The sequence below is a fragment of the Equus quagga genome, chromosome 1, assembly GCF_021613505.1.
Source record: "Equus quagga isolate Etosha38 chromosome 1, UCLA_HA_Equagga_1.0, whole genome shotgun sequence".
Lineage (NCBI taxonomy): Eukaryota > Metazoa > Chordata > Mammalia > Perissodactyla > Equidae > Equus > Equus quagga.
The window spans coordinates 175653330-175671366 of NC_060267.1; the positions used below are offsets into that span (position 1 = coordinate 175653330).

Below are 18037 nucleotides of genomic sequence, written 5' to 3' on the forward strand. Positions count from 1 at the left end.
CGTATTTGTCTTCCCCCATTCTGCGTTGTTTTAGATCATATGAAGCAACGTGTTTTTGTCTCTGTATGCCTCTCAACACTTTGGGCAGGCTTTTATACACACAATGGGGCTCAAAAATATTTTGAATAAATGAATTAGGGAAAGTCACGAACCCTCCTTCTTTCTCCCTTCCCCTGGTCCTCAGAGCAATCTTTTAAAACTTAAAGTCCGACCATATCACAGCCCTACTTAACCTGTTGAAGGCCACGCCTCATCCTCAGAATAGAATTCTTACTCCTAAGCACATTGGTAACCTCCGGGCTCTGGCTGAACTTGCGCCCATCCACCTCTCCAGCCACGTTCCCCACTACACCTCGTCTAACAAAACTGGACTGCTTGCGGTGACCGCACAGTGGGCTGGACTGATCCATGCCACCAGGCTTTCATTGCAACTACTCCCTCTGCCTGGCATGCCTTTCCATTTTCCATGCCTGGCTCGGTTCAGGCATGACTTTCTCAAGCAGCTTTCCTTCTTTGAAGACAGACCCTATTAAGAACTTTTAAAAAAAGAAGTACTAAGTACAGAAAAGTGTATGGTGTTCCCCTCCATTTATGTGTTTAAAAGTGAAAACAGTACTAAACCTTAAAACGTAATTCTTAAATGATACACAACTTACGTGCTTGCCAGATTTGGAAAACCACCTATTTATCATTTTCTCTCATTCACCCTCTCTCTGCAGGTGCCCATTTTGTAGATGCCCTAAACAATCTATCGGATCCCCCCAATGCCAGACTCTCAGGCTGAGTCAAATACTCTTCTCCGCTTGCCGGGCACAACTCAATGTTACAGTGACTTGAGCAGATTGCAAGTTTGCCTATCTCAGTAGGGTGTGAGCTCCCGAGGGGGCGCAAACACCATCTTTGTCCGTGGAGCGCCGGACCCCCTAGTTAGCCCCAGACTTATTTCCTGCGTTGAAAAGCTTCTCCCCAGCTGACCGGTGCATTTCTTCTTTAAGGAGCCGTTTCCCTCCTCGCCCAGGAAGGAAAACTGGCTCGCCATCAAGGGTTGCCGCTGGGAAAAGGGTGAAATAGCAGCGGCGCCGAAAGTCAGGACGAAGACATTGCGCAAACTCCCGGCCCAGGAACCAGACGAACAACTCAGACGCCCACAGACGCCAGCGGCGTGGGCGGGGCCGGGGAGCGACTGACTCCGGAAGTCACGTGGCGCCGCGCCGCGCGAACGCCTCACCTCCGCAATCGACTATTCAGCCTTGCGGCGCCTCTGGCGGGCTCCGCCGAGATCTACTCTTTCGGCGCTCGGCTCGCCCGTGCTGCTGCCGCCGCCGAAGGAGGGGCAAAGCGCAAGATGGCGGACAAAACGCCAGGCGGATCTCAGAAGGCCAGTTCAAAGGTAATTTCTTAGAGGACTTCGTGAGTCAGTGGGTCTGTCACTGTCGTCTGGGGCCTGTCGACGCCCCTGGCCAGCTGGAAGGGCGTGGGGTGGGCGTGCGCGTTCTGGTCGCGACGGTCGGCCGGGCCGCCGACGCACGGTGGTGCGCAGGTTGAGAGGCCTGGTGTCTCTCCTTCGTCCCAGCCTGGATTGGGCTCCAGACTGGCGGGCCCAGGGGGCTGGCGTGGGTAGTTGGGCCCGCGCTCGGCACTCGAGTGCAGTCAGGGATTTAGATGGAGGTCCAGAGCCGCGAAAACGCGCTCGTGTCTTTCAGCTTGTTGCGCCCTGGGGCCGCCGGACAGCGCCTGGGAGAGGCGGGAATCGCTTCCCCGGGCTTTGGGGTCTACGTCTGTTTCGTCGGCTCTTTGGTTTTGGATCTCACACGCTGCCGGCCTCCCTCCGTGTCCTGCGCGCCCTCCAGAGCATAAATAACCTCTGGGGCGCAAGTTGTGCGGGGAGGACCACTAGCGGAGGGACGCGGGGCGGGGAGTGCAGAGGCGGGAGCAGCCCTCCTTTGCGGTGCTGCATCGCCAAGGTGAATGCTGCGCGCTACACGTGGTCTTCCCTCCCCTGAGAGGAAGCGTAAACTGAGCTCTTCTTCTGGGGCTCGTTTCCGAGGACTCGGAGACTCCTGCATCTCCATGTTGTGTCTTCTACGGAAAGGAGAACTTCCGAAGACTTGGAAGCCGCCTAAGATTAGCAAATCGCGTTTGCGTTCGCAGGGAACCGTGTGCACGTATTGTGAAACCGGTGAGCTGTAGAAGTAGTTTAGCGTTAGTTAGGTTATGGTTAGCATCAGGTCTTAGTTGCCATCTTGGACGGGTCATTTAATCGTTTTTTGCTTTGAGTTTCTCATCTCGAACACGGTATTGAAAGTAATAGGTACTGCTCGAAGTAGCAGTTAAGCTTTTTGATGGAGATGCAGTAGGTTTTGTAACACTTGAAGGTTCTAGGGACTGTTCTTCTTAAAGAGTATGACTGTAACTTGGTTATTAGGAAGTTAAGTTTACGATAGAGGGGGCAAGGGCAAGTCTTGCGTTTACAATTCTCAGAAGCATAACTCGTTTTATACTTGCTTTCTCAGTTTCTAATAAATCATAATTTATTTTTAATCATCTTTTTTTTGGTGAGGAAGGTTGGCCCTGAGTTAACTTCCGTTGCCAATCTTCGTCTTTTTGCTTGAGGAAGATTGTCGCTGAGCTAGCATCTGTGCTAGTCTTCCTCTGTTTTTTTGTATGGGACGCCTCCACAGCATGGCTTGAGCAGTGTGTAGGTCCTCGCAGGGGATCCGAACCCCGATCCCCAGGCTGCCAAGTGGAGCAGGCGAACCTAACCACTACCCCAGCAGCTGGCTCCAATAAATCATAGTTTTTAAGCCATTTGTTGAATGATGTCCATAATTAGTTTGTAATTAGTAATGGCTTTACCGGACATCCTTTAGTTATGTAGAAACTATGGTACAGGGCCAGTTTGGGTTGCTTTGCCTTCTTTGTTTACTCTGTTAGTTTCTTCCCTCCCCAGTACCTTTCCCCTTGATGAGCAGGGAAATAGTCGGATACCTCTCCTTGCCCACTTCCCCTCAGCAGACTCATGACAAAAACAGCCCAGCTTACTATTAGGGAACTATTAGGAAAGCTACCTACATCCATAATAATTGATGCATAAGCTTCACGATTTTTGTTTTTTCTCAAAGTAATATTTTAAGTATCTCCTATTTGGGGCCTTGGATACATTGAAAACATTTTAATGTACATGTTCAGTGTTCCTTCTTTAGTACTTCTCATGGTTGAGGGTGGTTGTTCCTATAAGTAAGTTGTTGGATCTTCCAGTAATAAATCTTGTCAGTTTATATTGCTTTAGGGTATCATCAGTTGATGCTATTAAGAGATTTCCTACTGATGTCTGTATAAAGAATCAGAATGTCTCAGGACTCAGGTGATATTGATGTGATTTTCTCCAATAATATGGAGGATGCATAATGTGGGAAGATTATGATTTTGATAATGAACAAAAGAGATGTGGATTCAAATTCTGTCTTGGTAATTAATTATATTTGCGATATTAAGGCAAACTGCTTAAACTCGAGCCTCAGTTTCCTCATTTGTAATTTGGATATAATTTCTTTTTTACAGAGTTCATGTAAGGATTAAATGAGTTAATGTCTGTAAAGTACATAATAAATCTTAGTTTCTTTCCCCTCTCCTTTTTTTTAGAAGAAATAAAAAATTGCTTACTTTTCAAAATGTCAGGATAAATTCTAATATTGAGATTTATAGTCTAAGTCATCGACTGTCATAATGACTGCCCAGATTGTTGTTTTTTGTTTGTAACCCAAGTCCAGAAATTATTGGAGAGAGTCTGAAATCATTTTGACTAACACCACAGTGGTTGGAATTTCTAGCCTTTGATCTCTGTGGTTTGATTTCCCTTCCTCTGGGGAGAGCAGATGAGTGACACATTCTATAGTCAGATGGAGTGAATGGGTTCTTTTTCATGTTCATTCTTCTTCTTTGGTAGTTAACTTCCCATGGATATGAGTGGGGATGCTTGTTAATCATATTTCTAGACTTTGAGAAAATGTTAATTTTAAAATGTACAACATACGGATTTTTGCTGTTGAAATAGCAAAATTATTTGACATGTCTTAATTATAAAATAGATTAAATTAGGTAACCTCTACCATTTCTTCTAGCTTTAATAATGACATTTTAGGTATGTATAGTCAAATAACTTATGTATCTATAGTCAAATGACTATGTGTAGTTGTCCCTGACGAAGAGACCCTGGGCCCTTTTATTTTTTGTGTAGTTTTGCTGTACTTTTCATTTTAAAGTCTGGCAAATGTTGAAATTCAGTAAATGTTTTAGGAATGAACTAAAATTTTCCTATCCATTTATTCTTGTTTATCACCAGACTAAAATATTGCTTTGGGGGAGAAGGGTGTTGGTGCCATGTTGGAGCTTTGATTTGCAGAGGAGAGACAGAGAGAGCCTGTAACTGCTTGCTTAGAAATTTGTTAAACATTTTTCTTTAGCATTTAATTTATAAAAATTAACTTACTATTTTGATTTTAAGAGTTTTGTTTGCTTGCTTAGCAAAATGAGGATATGAAGAGAATGTGGTATTTTCTTTCCTTCTGCATCTCCTTTGCTGGTAATACTACTAATGTAATTGAATTGTGTGCCCTGTTCTTTTACGCTGTGACAGTGCTTACTTTTTACTGTATAGTTAAAAATTGGGTTAGAGAGCTAAATGAACAAAGTAGAAAATACTGCTGGCTTTCTTGACATCCAGTGCTAAATTGGTTTGGGAACTGTTTCAATTTGCTGCTGGTTAACAAAAGTATTTCACTTGCAAGGAATAAGTAAAATGATCCATTCAAGGCTTGTGATCCTTAGGTGTTTATTACTGCCTTTGTACATTTTTTTTTTCCTGTGGTTCTGAAGATATCTAAGATTTAAATATGATGAAAAACTTCAAGCAAAACACAAACCTTGAAAATTAGGCTCTTCATAGTTTGCCACTTCTGGTTTAAAAGGAAATCTTTATTATGGTATGGTTGTAACCTTATCTTAAGAATATAAGATGGCTAGTTTTATGGATGGAATGTTGTGTTTTGGGGTGGAGAGTGGAATTATGAACTTTGGTTTTCTTGATTGGTGCTTTTTATTTATTTATTTAATATTTATTTTATTTTATTTTTGAGGAAGATTAGCCCTGAGCTAACTACTGGCAATCCTCCTCTTTTTGCTGAGGAAGACTGGCCCTGAGCTAACATCTGTGCCCATCTTCCTCTACTTATATATGGGACGCCTCCCACAGCATGGCGTGCCAAGTGGTGCCATGTCCATACCCGGGATCCGAACCGCTGACCCCCGGGCTGCCAAATCGGAATGTGCGTTCTTAACTGCTGCGCCACCAGGCCGGCCCCTTTATTTATATTTATTTATTTTTTACTTTAAAGATTTTATTTTTCCTTTTTCTCTCAAAGCCCCCTGGTACATAGTTGTGTATTTTTAGTTGTGGGTCCCTCTAGTTGTGGCATGTGGGATGACACCTCAGCATGGCTTGATGAGCGGTGCCATGTCTGCGCCCAGGATTCGAACTGGCGAAACCCTGAGCTCCCGGAGCAGAGTGGGTGAACTTAACCACCCGGCCACGGGGCTAGCCCCTCACTGGTGCTTTTTAGAAGCTTGAGTATTTGCAGCACTGGTGCTTGAATATGACTATTGATATGGTTAAAAAAGATTTCTTAGTGGCTTGAATTGATTCTTTTCTCAAAGTCCAATTTTTATTTTCTTTTGATTTTTTTTTTTTTTTATTCTTGAAGCTTTTTTTTCCCTGGAAAGTTAACCTATGAAAGATACCCATTTGCCTTACTGGCAAATGAGATGAGGGCTCATTTTGTATGCAAGTTGAAGACTCCTGCTTGTCTACCCCTTTTTACAAAGAGCATAATTTTTAAAATAAAAGTAAAAACTTGATACAGGATAAACTTGAAAACCCTAGTATTACACAAAATTTGCCTCTTATACTATTGTTAAATAGCTTTAACATTTTATTGCAGACCAGCCATGTGCTAGATATTTTGCTGAAGCAACTTTTGAAAGCAAGAAATGCTTCCCCTGTAACAATTGAGGCTCTTTGGTACTGTTAGATGTCTTGAGGAGTTAAATTTTTTCACTAGGCCCTTCCTCAGTTTAGGTAAACGACAGGACATTCGAAATGTACTTACAACTTTTCGTGTGTTAGTAGTGTTGTGGATGTAATTTTAAAGATCATTTGAAGTTTGTTATTTAACTTTATTATATATAGTGCATGTCTCAGCGATCTTACAAAGTTTTTTTGAGAGGGAGACCTTGATTTGGCTTGGAGAGCGGTATTAAGCTATGTAGCTGCTACTTGTTAGTGCGTAAACAGCATAGTATGTTGACACTGTGGAGTGTAATTTTGTTGGCTAGGTATTTGTTTCAGCAGGTTAAGTCAACAAGTATGTTGAGGCTCTGTCACTTGCCAAATCTTGTGCTTGACTTTGAAGAAGAAAACAGTAACAAGACCGCACTCCCTTTTGGGGAGCATGCTGTCTAGTGGAAGCCGAGTGTCAACATGTAATAGTACAAGGCTGAGCTATCAGAGGTATCTAAAAATTTAGAGAAGGAAGTGATAGTTGGTTGAATGGGGGATGGAGAAGGGGAAGCTTCAAGAGCATAGAGGAATTTGATTGAGTCCTTTTGAACAATGAGTAGAGTTTTGAAGGGTAGAGATAGGGGTATAAAAGAAATGGGTGAGGTGAAAAAAATAAATTGCTGGGAAATGGTTTGATAAATGGTCTGGTTTAGCCAGTGGTTAGGGAAAGGTAAGTTTGAACTAAATTGTGGAGGGTTTTGAATGCTACAGAATAAAATTAGAGAGCCATGGGAAATTTGAGGCAGGAAAGTTCTTTAGAAAAGCCTCTCTATGAGCATAGTTTAGGAAGGATTTGGGAGTGAGGAAGGTGAGTTGGAAGATTATTGCAGTGCTGCTGATAATTGAGGATTGCTTCAGAAGTCTCACCTCAGATCTTCATTGGGAAGCTTTTCCTAACGTCTTCCCCACTCCTTTTAATATTTCCTGCACTCTGTGCTCTTGTGGCATAGCCATATTGTTTTACTTGTGTCTTTTATAGCTCCTAAGGGCAGGAGCTGTGTCTTATTTTACTTTATATCTCTTACACAAGGCACGGTACCAGTAAATGGTTGCTCAGTAAAATGGTTGAATAAAGGGAAGATCTGAAGCGCAATGGTATCTTTGGAAAGGAAAAGAAGGGTCCCTGGAGAAGAGCTATATTAGAAGAGGGATGAACAGAATTTGACTCAGTTGATTATGGGGGAAGGAAGGAGTCCAGGGTGACCTTGTTATAAAGCTGCTGCTGGCTAATACTTATTGAAGAATTATTATGTACCAAGCATCGTTCTAAGTGCTTCACTTGTATTTGTCCTTCATAACAATCCTGTGAGGCAGATGCTATTCAGCTTTACAGATGAAGGAACTAGGCCCAAGGTTACAAATCTGGGAAGTGCTAAAACCAGGAAGTCTGTTCCAGAATCTGTGCTCTTAATGTTTTAGTACTTCCAGATTCTTGAACTATTTCTGCAGTAGAATTTGTACCTTTTACTAGACATTAGGGGTTTATGTGTGGATTTTCTTGCTATTAGCATCTGTTTCTTATGTCTTGGGTGGTTGGAGAAAGCAGGGGAGGTTTCTTTGCTGTGTAGCAGGAAGTCGCTGCTCTGTCAGTGTTGTGGCAGTAAACACTATATCTTATGACTTGAAAGAACTTTTGCACAAAAACTCTATTGTAAAATTAGTGGTTAGGTTTCTAGTCTACAATATAAAAAGGTAACTGTGGGTCGGACATGTCCTACTATTATTTGTATCATATTTTGGGAAATACACATTCTGAATTGTAAAGAATTGACTTGCACATTTATTTTGTGTCACAAACTTTCTGTAAGTCAGAGATTGCCGTTATTCAGTGTTACTAGCTGAGAAGAAATTGCTATAAGTTTGGAAAGATTAAGTCTCTATAACATGAGAAACACTTGCTTTGTGAGCATAGGAAGACATTTTCTGATCATTTAAAGATTGACTTTTATTTTTAATACTTGCAGACCAGATCATCAGATGTTCATTCATCTGGATCTTCAGATGCACATGTGAGTATAAAAGGCGGTTTTTGTCTTTAAAATTTAATTTCTCTTTGTATATATCCCTACACTTAATGATTTTACTTGATAAATAAATATGATTATAGTATATGTGCCTATTTTTTCACCTCTTTTGCTAGGTGCCCTGCTTTTTTTGTTTTCTGTTTGCATAAGTTGGCCCCTTCAAACCATGTTAGAAACCTAATATATATGTTTCCTTCCTTGTTTTTATTGTGTTTATAAAATTGTGTGCATACATAAATGTGTGTACTTGTACTTTAACTATGGTTTGCATTATAGACACTTGTTCTTTTCTCACTGCACAATACACCTATTGGAAATCCCTGAAAGTCAACAAATGTAGCTCTAATCTTGTCTTTCTAATGGCATCATAATATTCCACGGTGGGAGGTACATTTATTTATTAAGCTATTTCTCTGTTTAGGGGCATATACTTTCTGTTTATAGTTTTTTGACATTTTGGGTAATAACTACAGTAAACCTTCCTTTACATATGTTATTACAGCAGTGCTCAAAGTGTGGTCTTCAGACCCCTCAGGGTTGCTGAGAATCTTTCAAGGGGTTTGAGAGTTCAAAACTATTTTGTAATAATACTAAGACATTGATTGCCATTTTCACTTTGTTGACACTTTGCACTGATGGTGCAAAAGCAATTGATAGGCAAACTATTGGCACCTTAGCACAAGTCACAGCAATGTTGCCAAAATGCACTAGTAGTCATTATATTCTTCCTCAGTAGGCACTTTTGTGCCTAAAAGTATGCTGGTGACACTTAAGAGAGTTCTTCATGAAGCAGTGAAAATTATTAATGTTAAATCTTGTCGTCGTATATGGATATTTTTAATGTTTTTTGTGATGAAATGGGAAGTACATACAAGCCATTTCTGCTTACCAAAGTGTGATGTTGTCTTGAGGAAAAGTACTTGTGGGATTGTTTAAATTGAGAAATAAAACTGGCTCCTTTTTTAAAGGAATACCATTTTTACTTGGAGGAACAACTGACAAAACTATGCTTATCAGACTTGAGTTGTGGCAGATATTTTCTTGAAAATGAAGAAAACGAACCTATTCCTATAAGGAAACCAACTATTTGTTACCACTATAAAATTCGAGCCTTCAAGTGCAAGTTAGAATTATGGAAAACTTTCCCTGCACTTACGGACTTTTTGAATGAAATCAGTGGTGATATTAAGGGATGAGAGTTTTGATAATGTATAATGAAATTTGTGAATATTTGGACATTTGGGTTGTTTCTGGTTTTCAGTACTGCTAATATGATTTTTAAAAACTTGTTGTATTTTTCCTGAAGATGGATGCATCTGGACCCTCAGATAGTGATATGCCAAGTCGGACACGACCTAAGAGCCCAAGAAAACATAATTATAGGAATGAGAGCGCCCGTGAAAGCCTTTGTGATTCTCCTCATCAGAATCTCTCAAGAGTAAGTATTGATAAAGATAAGAAAGGATAGTTAATGATTTTAATCTGTCCTTGATTGAATTTGGTAGTTGAATATCTTGGTTTTGTACTTGTTTCATCTTGTACTATTTGAAAATAGCATTCTTTATTGTATTCGGGTTAGTGATAAACTTGACTTCATATAAGGAAATGTTTTTTAGTTCATATGTCAAGTATGTTTTATTTAAAATTTAAAATTTTATTTGAGAAAAACGAGCATTTTGGGTATAAATGGTTAATGTTAAGATTTATTGTTCCCCCTTATACCAAACATTTACTGAACCAAATGCCAGTCACTGGAAATGCACAGATGGTTAAAACACAGTGCTTGCTCTCAGGGAGCTTGTAGTCTCGCCCTGGGAAGCACAATGGAGCAGGTGCTGTTCACTCTGGTTAGTGCAGTGCCCAGGACAATATGAGAACCCAGAGAAGGAGCTTTACCTCGTCTGTCTTCAAAGTGCTCTTGTGCTCTTTTAGTCTTTTTTTCTAATTCAAATAATGTTTTCTTGTGATTAAATTTGGAAAAGATAATGAAGAAGATAATCATCACCAGCCAGTATTAGCATTAACACTTTATTTTTCTTGTTTACTATTTCTAAGCATAAATATATTTGTACTTCGCTGAGATCCATTTTACAGGAACACGTTTGAAATGTTCTGTTTTCAGTTCTAATTTTTAAAAAATTTTAGCAAAAATTCTGTAAACAAACTTTTTAATGGATGGTTGTATTTCTTTGAGTAAACATTCCATAATTTCCTTAACCATTTCTCTCTTGGGTGTCTAAGTTTAGCTCTTAGGATGTAAATAGAATTTGAGCACAAAAATTTTGTTTGGTAAAAATGTTTTTCACTGATTTTATATGTAATTTTATCATTTGTTTAAATTTTTGAAATTTTGAAACCAAAGATGCTGAATGATGACAAAACATTTTTCTTTCTATTTTGAGGAAAAAAAATTTACTTTGAATCTGTTCATGAAACCCAAAATTGACTTTTGGGTTGTAAACCACTTTATTTTTTCAAAAGAATTTTAATGTAACTTTAAAATAGTTTGTAGCAGTATTACTCTTCCATTCTGCATCTCTCAAGGGCAAGCCTTTTTAATAACCAGGAAATTGAAAAAGTCTAATTTTGTAATTGGTTAACCTCTCATTTTGATAGGCACTAGAGAAACCGTTAGATTTCAATTGCGATTAATATTTTAGGTTGTATTCAATAAACATCCTTCTCTTATGAATCAGAATCTAACATTCAAGTGCATAACTGATTGAACAAATACAAGTCTACAGACAGTTGATATTCAAGCCATAGTTCAGAAGGAAATTTCTTCTAAGTTACATAAATGAAGACTTCATTAAAATACTATTTTCTCATATTCAAAATTAATTGATGAATATTTACTTGTAGTGAAAACTAAAATACTGTATGTCATATATCCCAGCAAAGAAAATGAAATTATGATGTTTATAAACATCAGTATTATTGGTGAAGAATGAGGTAATTTACTAAATTAGAAGAGGAAGAGAGAGAATTTGTAGTACCCGAAATGGGGATTATAGATGGTATTTAGGTTCCTGCTACTGAACCATGGAAATGTATGCCTCTTTCTCCCTATTTGAAAACGTGTTTTCTATTACTGCTTTTTTTGCCCAGAAACATTTGTACTTTCCCTCAAGTGCTTTTATTTTTGCTGCCAACAAGTAGGTTGAATGAGTTCTAAGCCTTGGCATCTCTTTCTCCGTTTTATTTTTGCCTTTTTTTTTTTTAAAGGCTTTTGTCTGTTATTGACCTTGAGCTAGCAAATGAAGACATTCTTTCATGAATACTTACATCAGAATCAAGCCCATGGTAGGCACCTGACACTTAGGGTAGCCTCAGCTTTTCCTTTTACAGTGAACCATTTTTTAAAAAGATCATCTGTTCTGAAGACTTGGTTATCAGTTGAGGTGTATCACTTGAGTTGTGGATAGCATTAAGAATGTGTATTAAAGGTATCCTTTTTATTTCTTTTTACAGCCTCTTCTAGAAAACAAACTTAAAGCATTTAGTATTGGAAAAATGAGTACAGCTAAGCGAACTTTAAGTAAGAAAGAGCAAGAAGAATTAAAGAAAAAGGTAATGTTTAAAATGTAGGTTTTGAGTTATCCTTGGAAATAAATGTGTCTAAGGGGGCAGTAAGTGTATGGACAGTAGAGGATGTTTTTCAGAGAATTTTGACCTCCAAGGTATTCTCAGCTCTTATCCTCCAAGTCAAGTCTATAAGTCTATCATACGGGGTATGTTCAGAGGAATCCAGCTTTCTATGCCTGTCCCCTCCACTGTTTCCTCTCTTCTGTGTAACAGTTTTGGTTCTTTTCTGGTCTTTTTATATAAGCAATTGTATATACATATATATTGTACCCCCTCCCCTTTCTTCGATGAATGATAGCATACTGTATATAGTACTCTTTTCTCCACTTTGCTTTTTCCATTTAACATGTCAGAGATGACTGGAAGTGTATTGAAATATTCCTTGTTCTTTTTTTGTAAAGCTCTGTGGATATTCAATAGTTTATTCAATTAAAATTCTGTTGAAGGCATTTGTGTTTTGTTTTTTTGCCTTTACAAATAGTGCTGTTATGGATAGTGTTACGCATATGGTTTTTTGATAGTGTATCTTTGGGATACATTCCTTTAAGTTAGATTACTGGGTTAAATGGTAAATACATAAATGTAGTTCTGCTAGATATTGTCATATTGCTCTCTGTAAGGGCAGGGCCATTTTGCATCCCTCTCAACAATGTATGAGAGGTTGTTTCCCCATAACCTTGCCAACAGGATATTAGCGAAGGAGTTCTCCCAATCTGCTAGGTGAAAAACGGTCTCAGTGTTGTTTTAAATTTGCATTTCTCTTACAGGTAAAGTTGAACAACTTTTCTTGTGTTTGTTTCTGTGAACTATCTGCTCATATCTAAACCAGTTTGTCAAGTTAGTAGATTATCTCTGTTTTTAGAAAAACTCTTTTGTATATTAGTAATATTAATGCTTTGTCTATGACAAAAGGTGCAGTGTTTTTTTCCAGTTTGTCGATTATCTTTTTGTTTTGCTTCTGATGTTTTTTCCATGCAGAAACTATTTATTGATAATGGAATCGGATTTATTAGTCTTTCCTTACGATTTCTGGTTGTTCAGTCAAGATTTTCCCACTCTCAGCTTATGAAGGAGTTTCCTCATGTTTTTTTCTAATACTTACATAATTTCATTTAAAAAAATTAAATCTGATTAATTTGCAATTTTTCCTGGTATATTATGTGAAGAATTGGTTCATTTTTATCTTTTTTTCAAATAGCTGTCAAGTTATCCCAAGATTATCCATTAAAAAGTCCATCTATTCTCCACTGATTTGAGATGCCCCTTTTATTGAATACTAAATTTCTACACGCTGTTGGATTTATTTCTGTGTTTTCTTTTCCATTGGGCTTTCTATTCGTACATGTTTTGGGGACATTTAGAATAGTTATAATTGAAGTTGTCAAGGTTCTTCTGAGCTTTTTTTCCTTTAATGCCAACTGTCTGGAGATACTGCTGCTTCAGCTTCTAATACCCATGTCTTCAGTGGTTTGTAAAGGAAATCTTTATCTTCACTGATTAAATCATTGTGCTTTGGAAATGACAAACATTAATAGAATAATACATTTTATATGGTCAATTGTCATACATTTTTGACCCTTGAATTGTGTCTAAACAAATTTACTTAGTAGGTCCTTTTCAGGTTATGCAGATTGCCAGTAGAGGAGCAAAACTTCTCTTAGTTTTAATGTTAATTAATATATAGTGTCTACTAATGACTAGATAGTATTACCTATTAGGACTGCATAACCTGCTGTCATTTACATTATTCCTTGATGAGTTTCCCCCTGTGTGCAATAATAATTTTTATATTAGGTGATACTAATATTTTCATGTGTAATTAGGAGGATGAAAAGGCAGCTGCTGAGATTTATGAGGAATTTCTTGCTGCTTTTGAAGGAAGTGATGGTAATAAAGTGAAGACGTTTGTACGTGGAGGTGTTGTTAATGCAGCTAAAGGTAAGTGTGAATATTACAGTCCTTGAGCAAACCCAAAAGTCTTGGTTGAATGACTGCAGATAATTATGAAAGAAGTTTGGTTGCTTTTGAATTTTACGTTTCTTTTCTATTAGCACCCTCTAGTGGTGGTATTAACTAGCAAGATAAATGGCCAAATAATGGATTAATGAGAAATTAGAGCAAAATAAGTTTTTAAAATATTTAGTTCCTTTCAAGTTTCGAGATAGCAGAACACTTTGGAAAAATTTTAATATATTGCATAATTTTGCTGTTAAATGATTAAATTATATTTTTGAGAGTGGGGTGGTAATATTTGAATTTAACTTCATATTTTGTCAGTAGTGATGTATCTTAATACTACAAGCATATTACATTTTTGTTTATTTTTAAATAAAAATAGTAAAGAAAATCCAAATAATGTGAAATTAGTTTTGAAACAGTATTTTAAATTTCAGAAGAACATGAAACAGATGAGAAAAGAGGTAAAATCTATAAGCCATCGTCAAGATTTGCAGATCAAAAAAATCCTCCAAATCAGTCATCCAGTGAAAGACCACCATCTCTTCTTGTGATAGAAACCAAAAAACCTGTAAGTCATACTTAAATTAAGTGACCATTTGTGTTCCGAGATGATACTGCCAATGATACTTTCAGTACTTCCACTGTAAGCAGGACTTTGGTTTCTTGTTTTTAATTATTTTCGGAGTAGATGTTGAGTTTTGATGTTTAATCTTTCTGGATGAGAGATAATAAATTAGAGCAGGGCATATGGATGGTACTCTTTTTTATTCTCTTTGAGCAGTGAACATATGCTTTTACTATACTCGTAGCATATTGCAAGTAAAAAGTTAACTATATTTTAAGTGTCCGTGTAAAAGAATTCGGTTGTCTTTTTAAACAGTACTGAACTGAGGTTTAAATTATGTCAGCATGTGTCATGTCAGTTACCTTGGAAGACTATCTGTACTCTAGCAATGTGTCTGTTACCTAGAACATTTTTGGAATTTATTTGGAATTACTGTTAGAATTAGTGACACTTTCTTTTAAATATTCTCAGTATTAGAAAAACTCTTGTTTTTTGCGGGTAGGGTTTTCATGGTGCATGGTAGATAGATGTGGGTCATGTCATTTGAGCCAAATTTGGTGAAGAAATATGATTATATTGAATAGTGAGATTCATTTTTCTTGTGTGACTTTTAAAATAGCTCTGAAAGCAATTAAAAAAAATAACAGCTTTATTGAGATATAATTCATATACCATAAAATACATGCTTTTAAAGTATACAATTAAGTTTAAAAAAAATAATATTCATGGTTGTGCAATAATCACTAACCTCTAATTTCAGAACATTTTTATTACCCCAGAAAGAAACCTTATACCTACTTTTAGTCATTCCCATCTCCTGGCAACCTCTAATCTACTTTGTCTCTTTGGGTTTGCCTGTTCTGGATATTTCATGCAGGTAGAATCATACAATATGTGGCTTTTTGTGTCTGTCTTCTTTACTTAGCATAATGCTTCAAGGTTCATCTATGTTGTGGCATATATCAGTACCTCATTCCTTTTTATGGGCAAATGATGTTCTATTTTATGGCTATACCACATAATATTTATCCATCTATCACTTGATGGACATTTGGATTTCCACTTTTTGGCTATCAGTAATGCTGCTATAAACATTTGTGTACAGGCTTTTGTGTGGACATATGTTTTCACTTCTCTTATATGTACCCGAGAGTGGAATTATTGGGTCATATGGTAACTATTTGTTTAACCTTTTGAGAAACCGGCGAACTATTCTAAAGTGGCTGTAGCATTTTACTGTCCTATCAGCAGTGTATGAGAGTTCCACTTCTTCCACATCTTCGTCGACACTTGTTAAAATTGCCTGTTTATTTTTAAAGTTTATTTTAGTCATCTTAGTGGGTATGAAAGTTGTACCTAATTGTGATTTTGATTTGCACTTTCCTAATATTGAACATCTTTTTATGTGTTTATCATCTGTTTATAGTCTTCTGTGGAGAAATGTCTTTTTAGATCCTTGGCCCAGTTTTTGTTTTTCTTTTTAAAGATTGGCCCCTGGGCTAATGTCCATTGCCAATCTTCTACTTTTTTTTTTTTCTTCTCTTCTTCTCCTCAAAACCCCCCAGAAGGTAGTTGCATATTCTAGTTGTAGGTACTTATGGTTGTGCTATGTGGGATGCCACCTCAGCATGTCCTGATGAGTGGTCCTTGGCCCATTTTTTAATTGGGTTGTCTTTTTATTGTTCAGTTTAAGAGTATTTTACACCTATGAGTCAAGTCTCGCTTTTTTTTTCCTAAGGAAGATTTGCCCTGAGCTAACATCTGTTGCCAGTCCTCCTCTTTTTTTGGCTTGAGGAAGACCAGCCCTGAGCTAACTTCTCTGGCAGTCTTCCTCTGTTTTGTATGTGGGACACCTTCGCAGCATGGCTAGTGTATGGAGTAGGTCTGCGCTCCGGATCCTAATGTGCGAACCTGGGCCGCCAAAGTGAAATGTGCAGAACTTTAACCACCTGGCCATGGGGCTGAGCCCCGAGTCAAGGCTCTTGTCGGCTATAATGATTTGCAAATGTTTTCCCCATTCTGTAGGTTGTCTTTGCACTTTCTTGATAGTCTCCTTTGAAGCACAAAAGTTTTTAATTTTGATGAAGTTGAGTTTATCAGTTTTTTTTGTTGCTTGTGCTTTTGGTGTCGTATCTAAGAAACTGTTGCCTAATTCAAGGTCATGAAGATTCACTCAGATGTTTTTCTCTAAGACTTTTATAGTTTTAGCTCTTAGATTTAGGTCTGTGAATCATTTGAGTTAATTTTTGTATATGGTGTGAATTAGGGGTCCAACTTCATTCTTTTTTGCCTTTGGATATTCAGTTGTCCTAGCACCATTTGTTAAAAGACTATTCTTCCTCATTGAATTATTTTGGTGCTTTTAAAAGAGGGATTCCAAAAGCAGTTTTGGAAGGAGTTTTAAAAGAGGAATTCCAAAGATGTTAACTGATTGTTTCAGTAATTCATATCCTCCTAAGGGCATTGTTTTGAAGAGTGCACATTTTTAGTAGTTGTTTATGGCAGTTACTTTAGATGGTAGTTCAGTTACTTTATGTTCATTAATTTTGTCTCCTGTTCCCCTCCAACAATTGTCAGGCCTAGGTATTACAGGCTTTGGGGGATGAAGTTGGTGGCTCCTTTACTTTAAGACTGCTGCTTGTCCTTTTGTTTAATTTTTTAAATATTTTGATTATTAAATTCTTAGTTTGAGAGGACAGGAGGGAAAGTTCAGTGATGATGGAAGCATTCTTTCTTTTGAACTTAAATAATTAGAACATAATTGGCACTAAAATAAAAATTATTTAAAATGATCTGATTATTGAACCATTAGTCTTGCTTAACCTTGTTTGGTTTGAAGTATAACTTGTCATATCCTTCATAGCCACTGAAGAAAGGGGAGAAAGAAAAGAAAAAAAGCAATTTGGAACTCTTCAAAGAAGAATTGAAACAGTAAGTTTTATAGTGCTGAGAATGGCTCTCATAGGTATATCGAGCTGGTAGTTACAGATGCAGGTATGAGGAGTGTAGTGTACCAGTTAGTTATCACTAACTGGCTTACCGTGAGGTTGTTTTAGATATTATAGTGGTATTTTGTGGGGTATGCTTGAAAATAAACTAGTGTTTTGTCCAGCGTCTAGGTTGCTTAGATTATGTGGATGCAATTCAATTGATTTATCTAATGTCCGGAGTCCTGTTTGCAGTGGAAACAATATAGTCACTGAGGTGGGGGTGAGGAGAGGTTGAACTTAGCCAAGAAAGAAGAAATTCTGTGGTTTTACTGTTGAATTTCCTCCTCACTATAAAAGTGGGCTTTGTATTCCATTGCTTGTGTAGCAGAAATTTGCTCATGATTCTGTTATAGCTGGGAGACTCTCTGATCTTGGTTGTTGGTACTGGCGTCTAATTACTCACCAATATTTCAAGTTATTTGAAGATGGTGCCTGGATAAGTTCTATTCTTATTAAATGTGAACAAACAAATTTTGGCTCATTATTAGTGATTATAAATATTTTCAACAGAATTCAAGAAGAACGTGATGAGAGACATAAAACAAAAGGCAGGTTAAGTCGATTCGAGCCTCCTCAGTCAGATTCTGATGGTCAGCGTCGTTCTAGTAAGTGATGTTTATTTTAATGTTTCTATTTGATTAACTATTCTAAAAACTAAGAGTTGTTTTCTTTTCCCCCTTTTTTAAAGTGGATGCGCCTTCAAGAAGAAATAGATCATCTGGTGGTAATACAGTTTTTTGCTTTTTTAATTAATAGAAATTGTCCAAACTTTGTTTTTTGCAGGTTATAATTTTTTTTT

The 18037-nt window shown here is 37.5% G+C and overlaps 1 protein-coding gene across 5 annotated transcripts in view; it reads left to right on the forward strand.

The window, feature by feature from the left end:
* The first annotated feature begins 1262 nt into the window (after positions 1-1262).
* The window catches only part of U2SURP (U2 snRNP associated SURP domain containing), a 45906-nt gene continuing 29131 nt past the window's right edge, over positions 1263-18037 (forward strand). For 2 of the 5 annotated variants that reach the window (XM_046660905.1, XM_046660936.1), the window contains exons 1-9: positions 1263-1390; positions 8080-8124; positions 9446-9577; positions 11611-11709; positions 13548-13662; positions 14118-14251; positions 17112-17179; positions 17749-17843; positions 17927-17962. In XM_046660905.1, coding sequence (XP_046516861.1) covers positions 1346-1390; positions 8080-8124; positions 9446-9577; positions 11611-11709; positions 13548-13662; positions 14118-14251; positions 17112-17179; positions 17749-17843; positions 17927-17962 — 769 coding nt within the window. In that variant the 5' untranslated portion in view covers positions 1263-1345. The remainder of the gene's footprint in view (positions 1391-8079; positions 8125-9445; positions 9578-11610; positions 11710-13547; positions 13663-14117; positions 14252-17111; positions 17180-17748; positions 17844-17926; positions 17963-18037) is intronic. The other 3 variants (XM_046660916.1, XM_046660946.1, XM_046660927.1) reach the window with 2 other exon arrangements.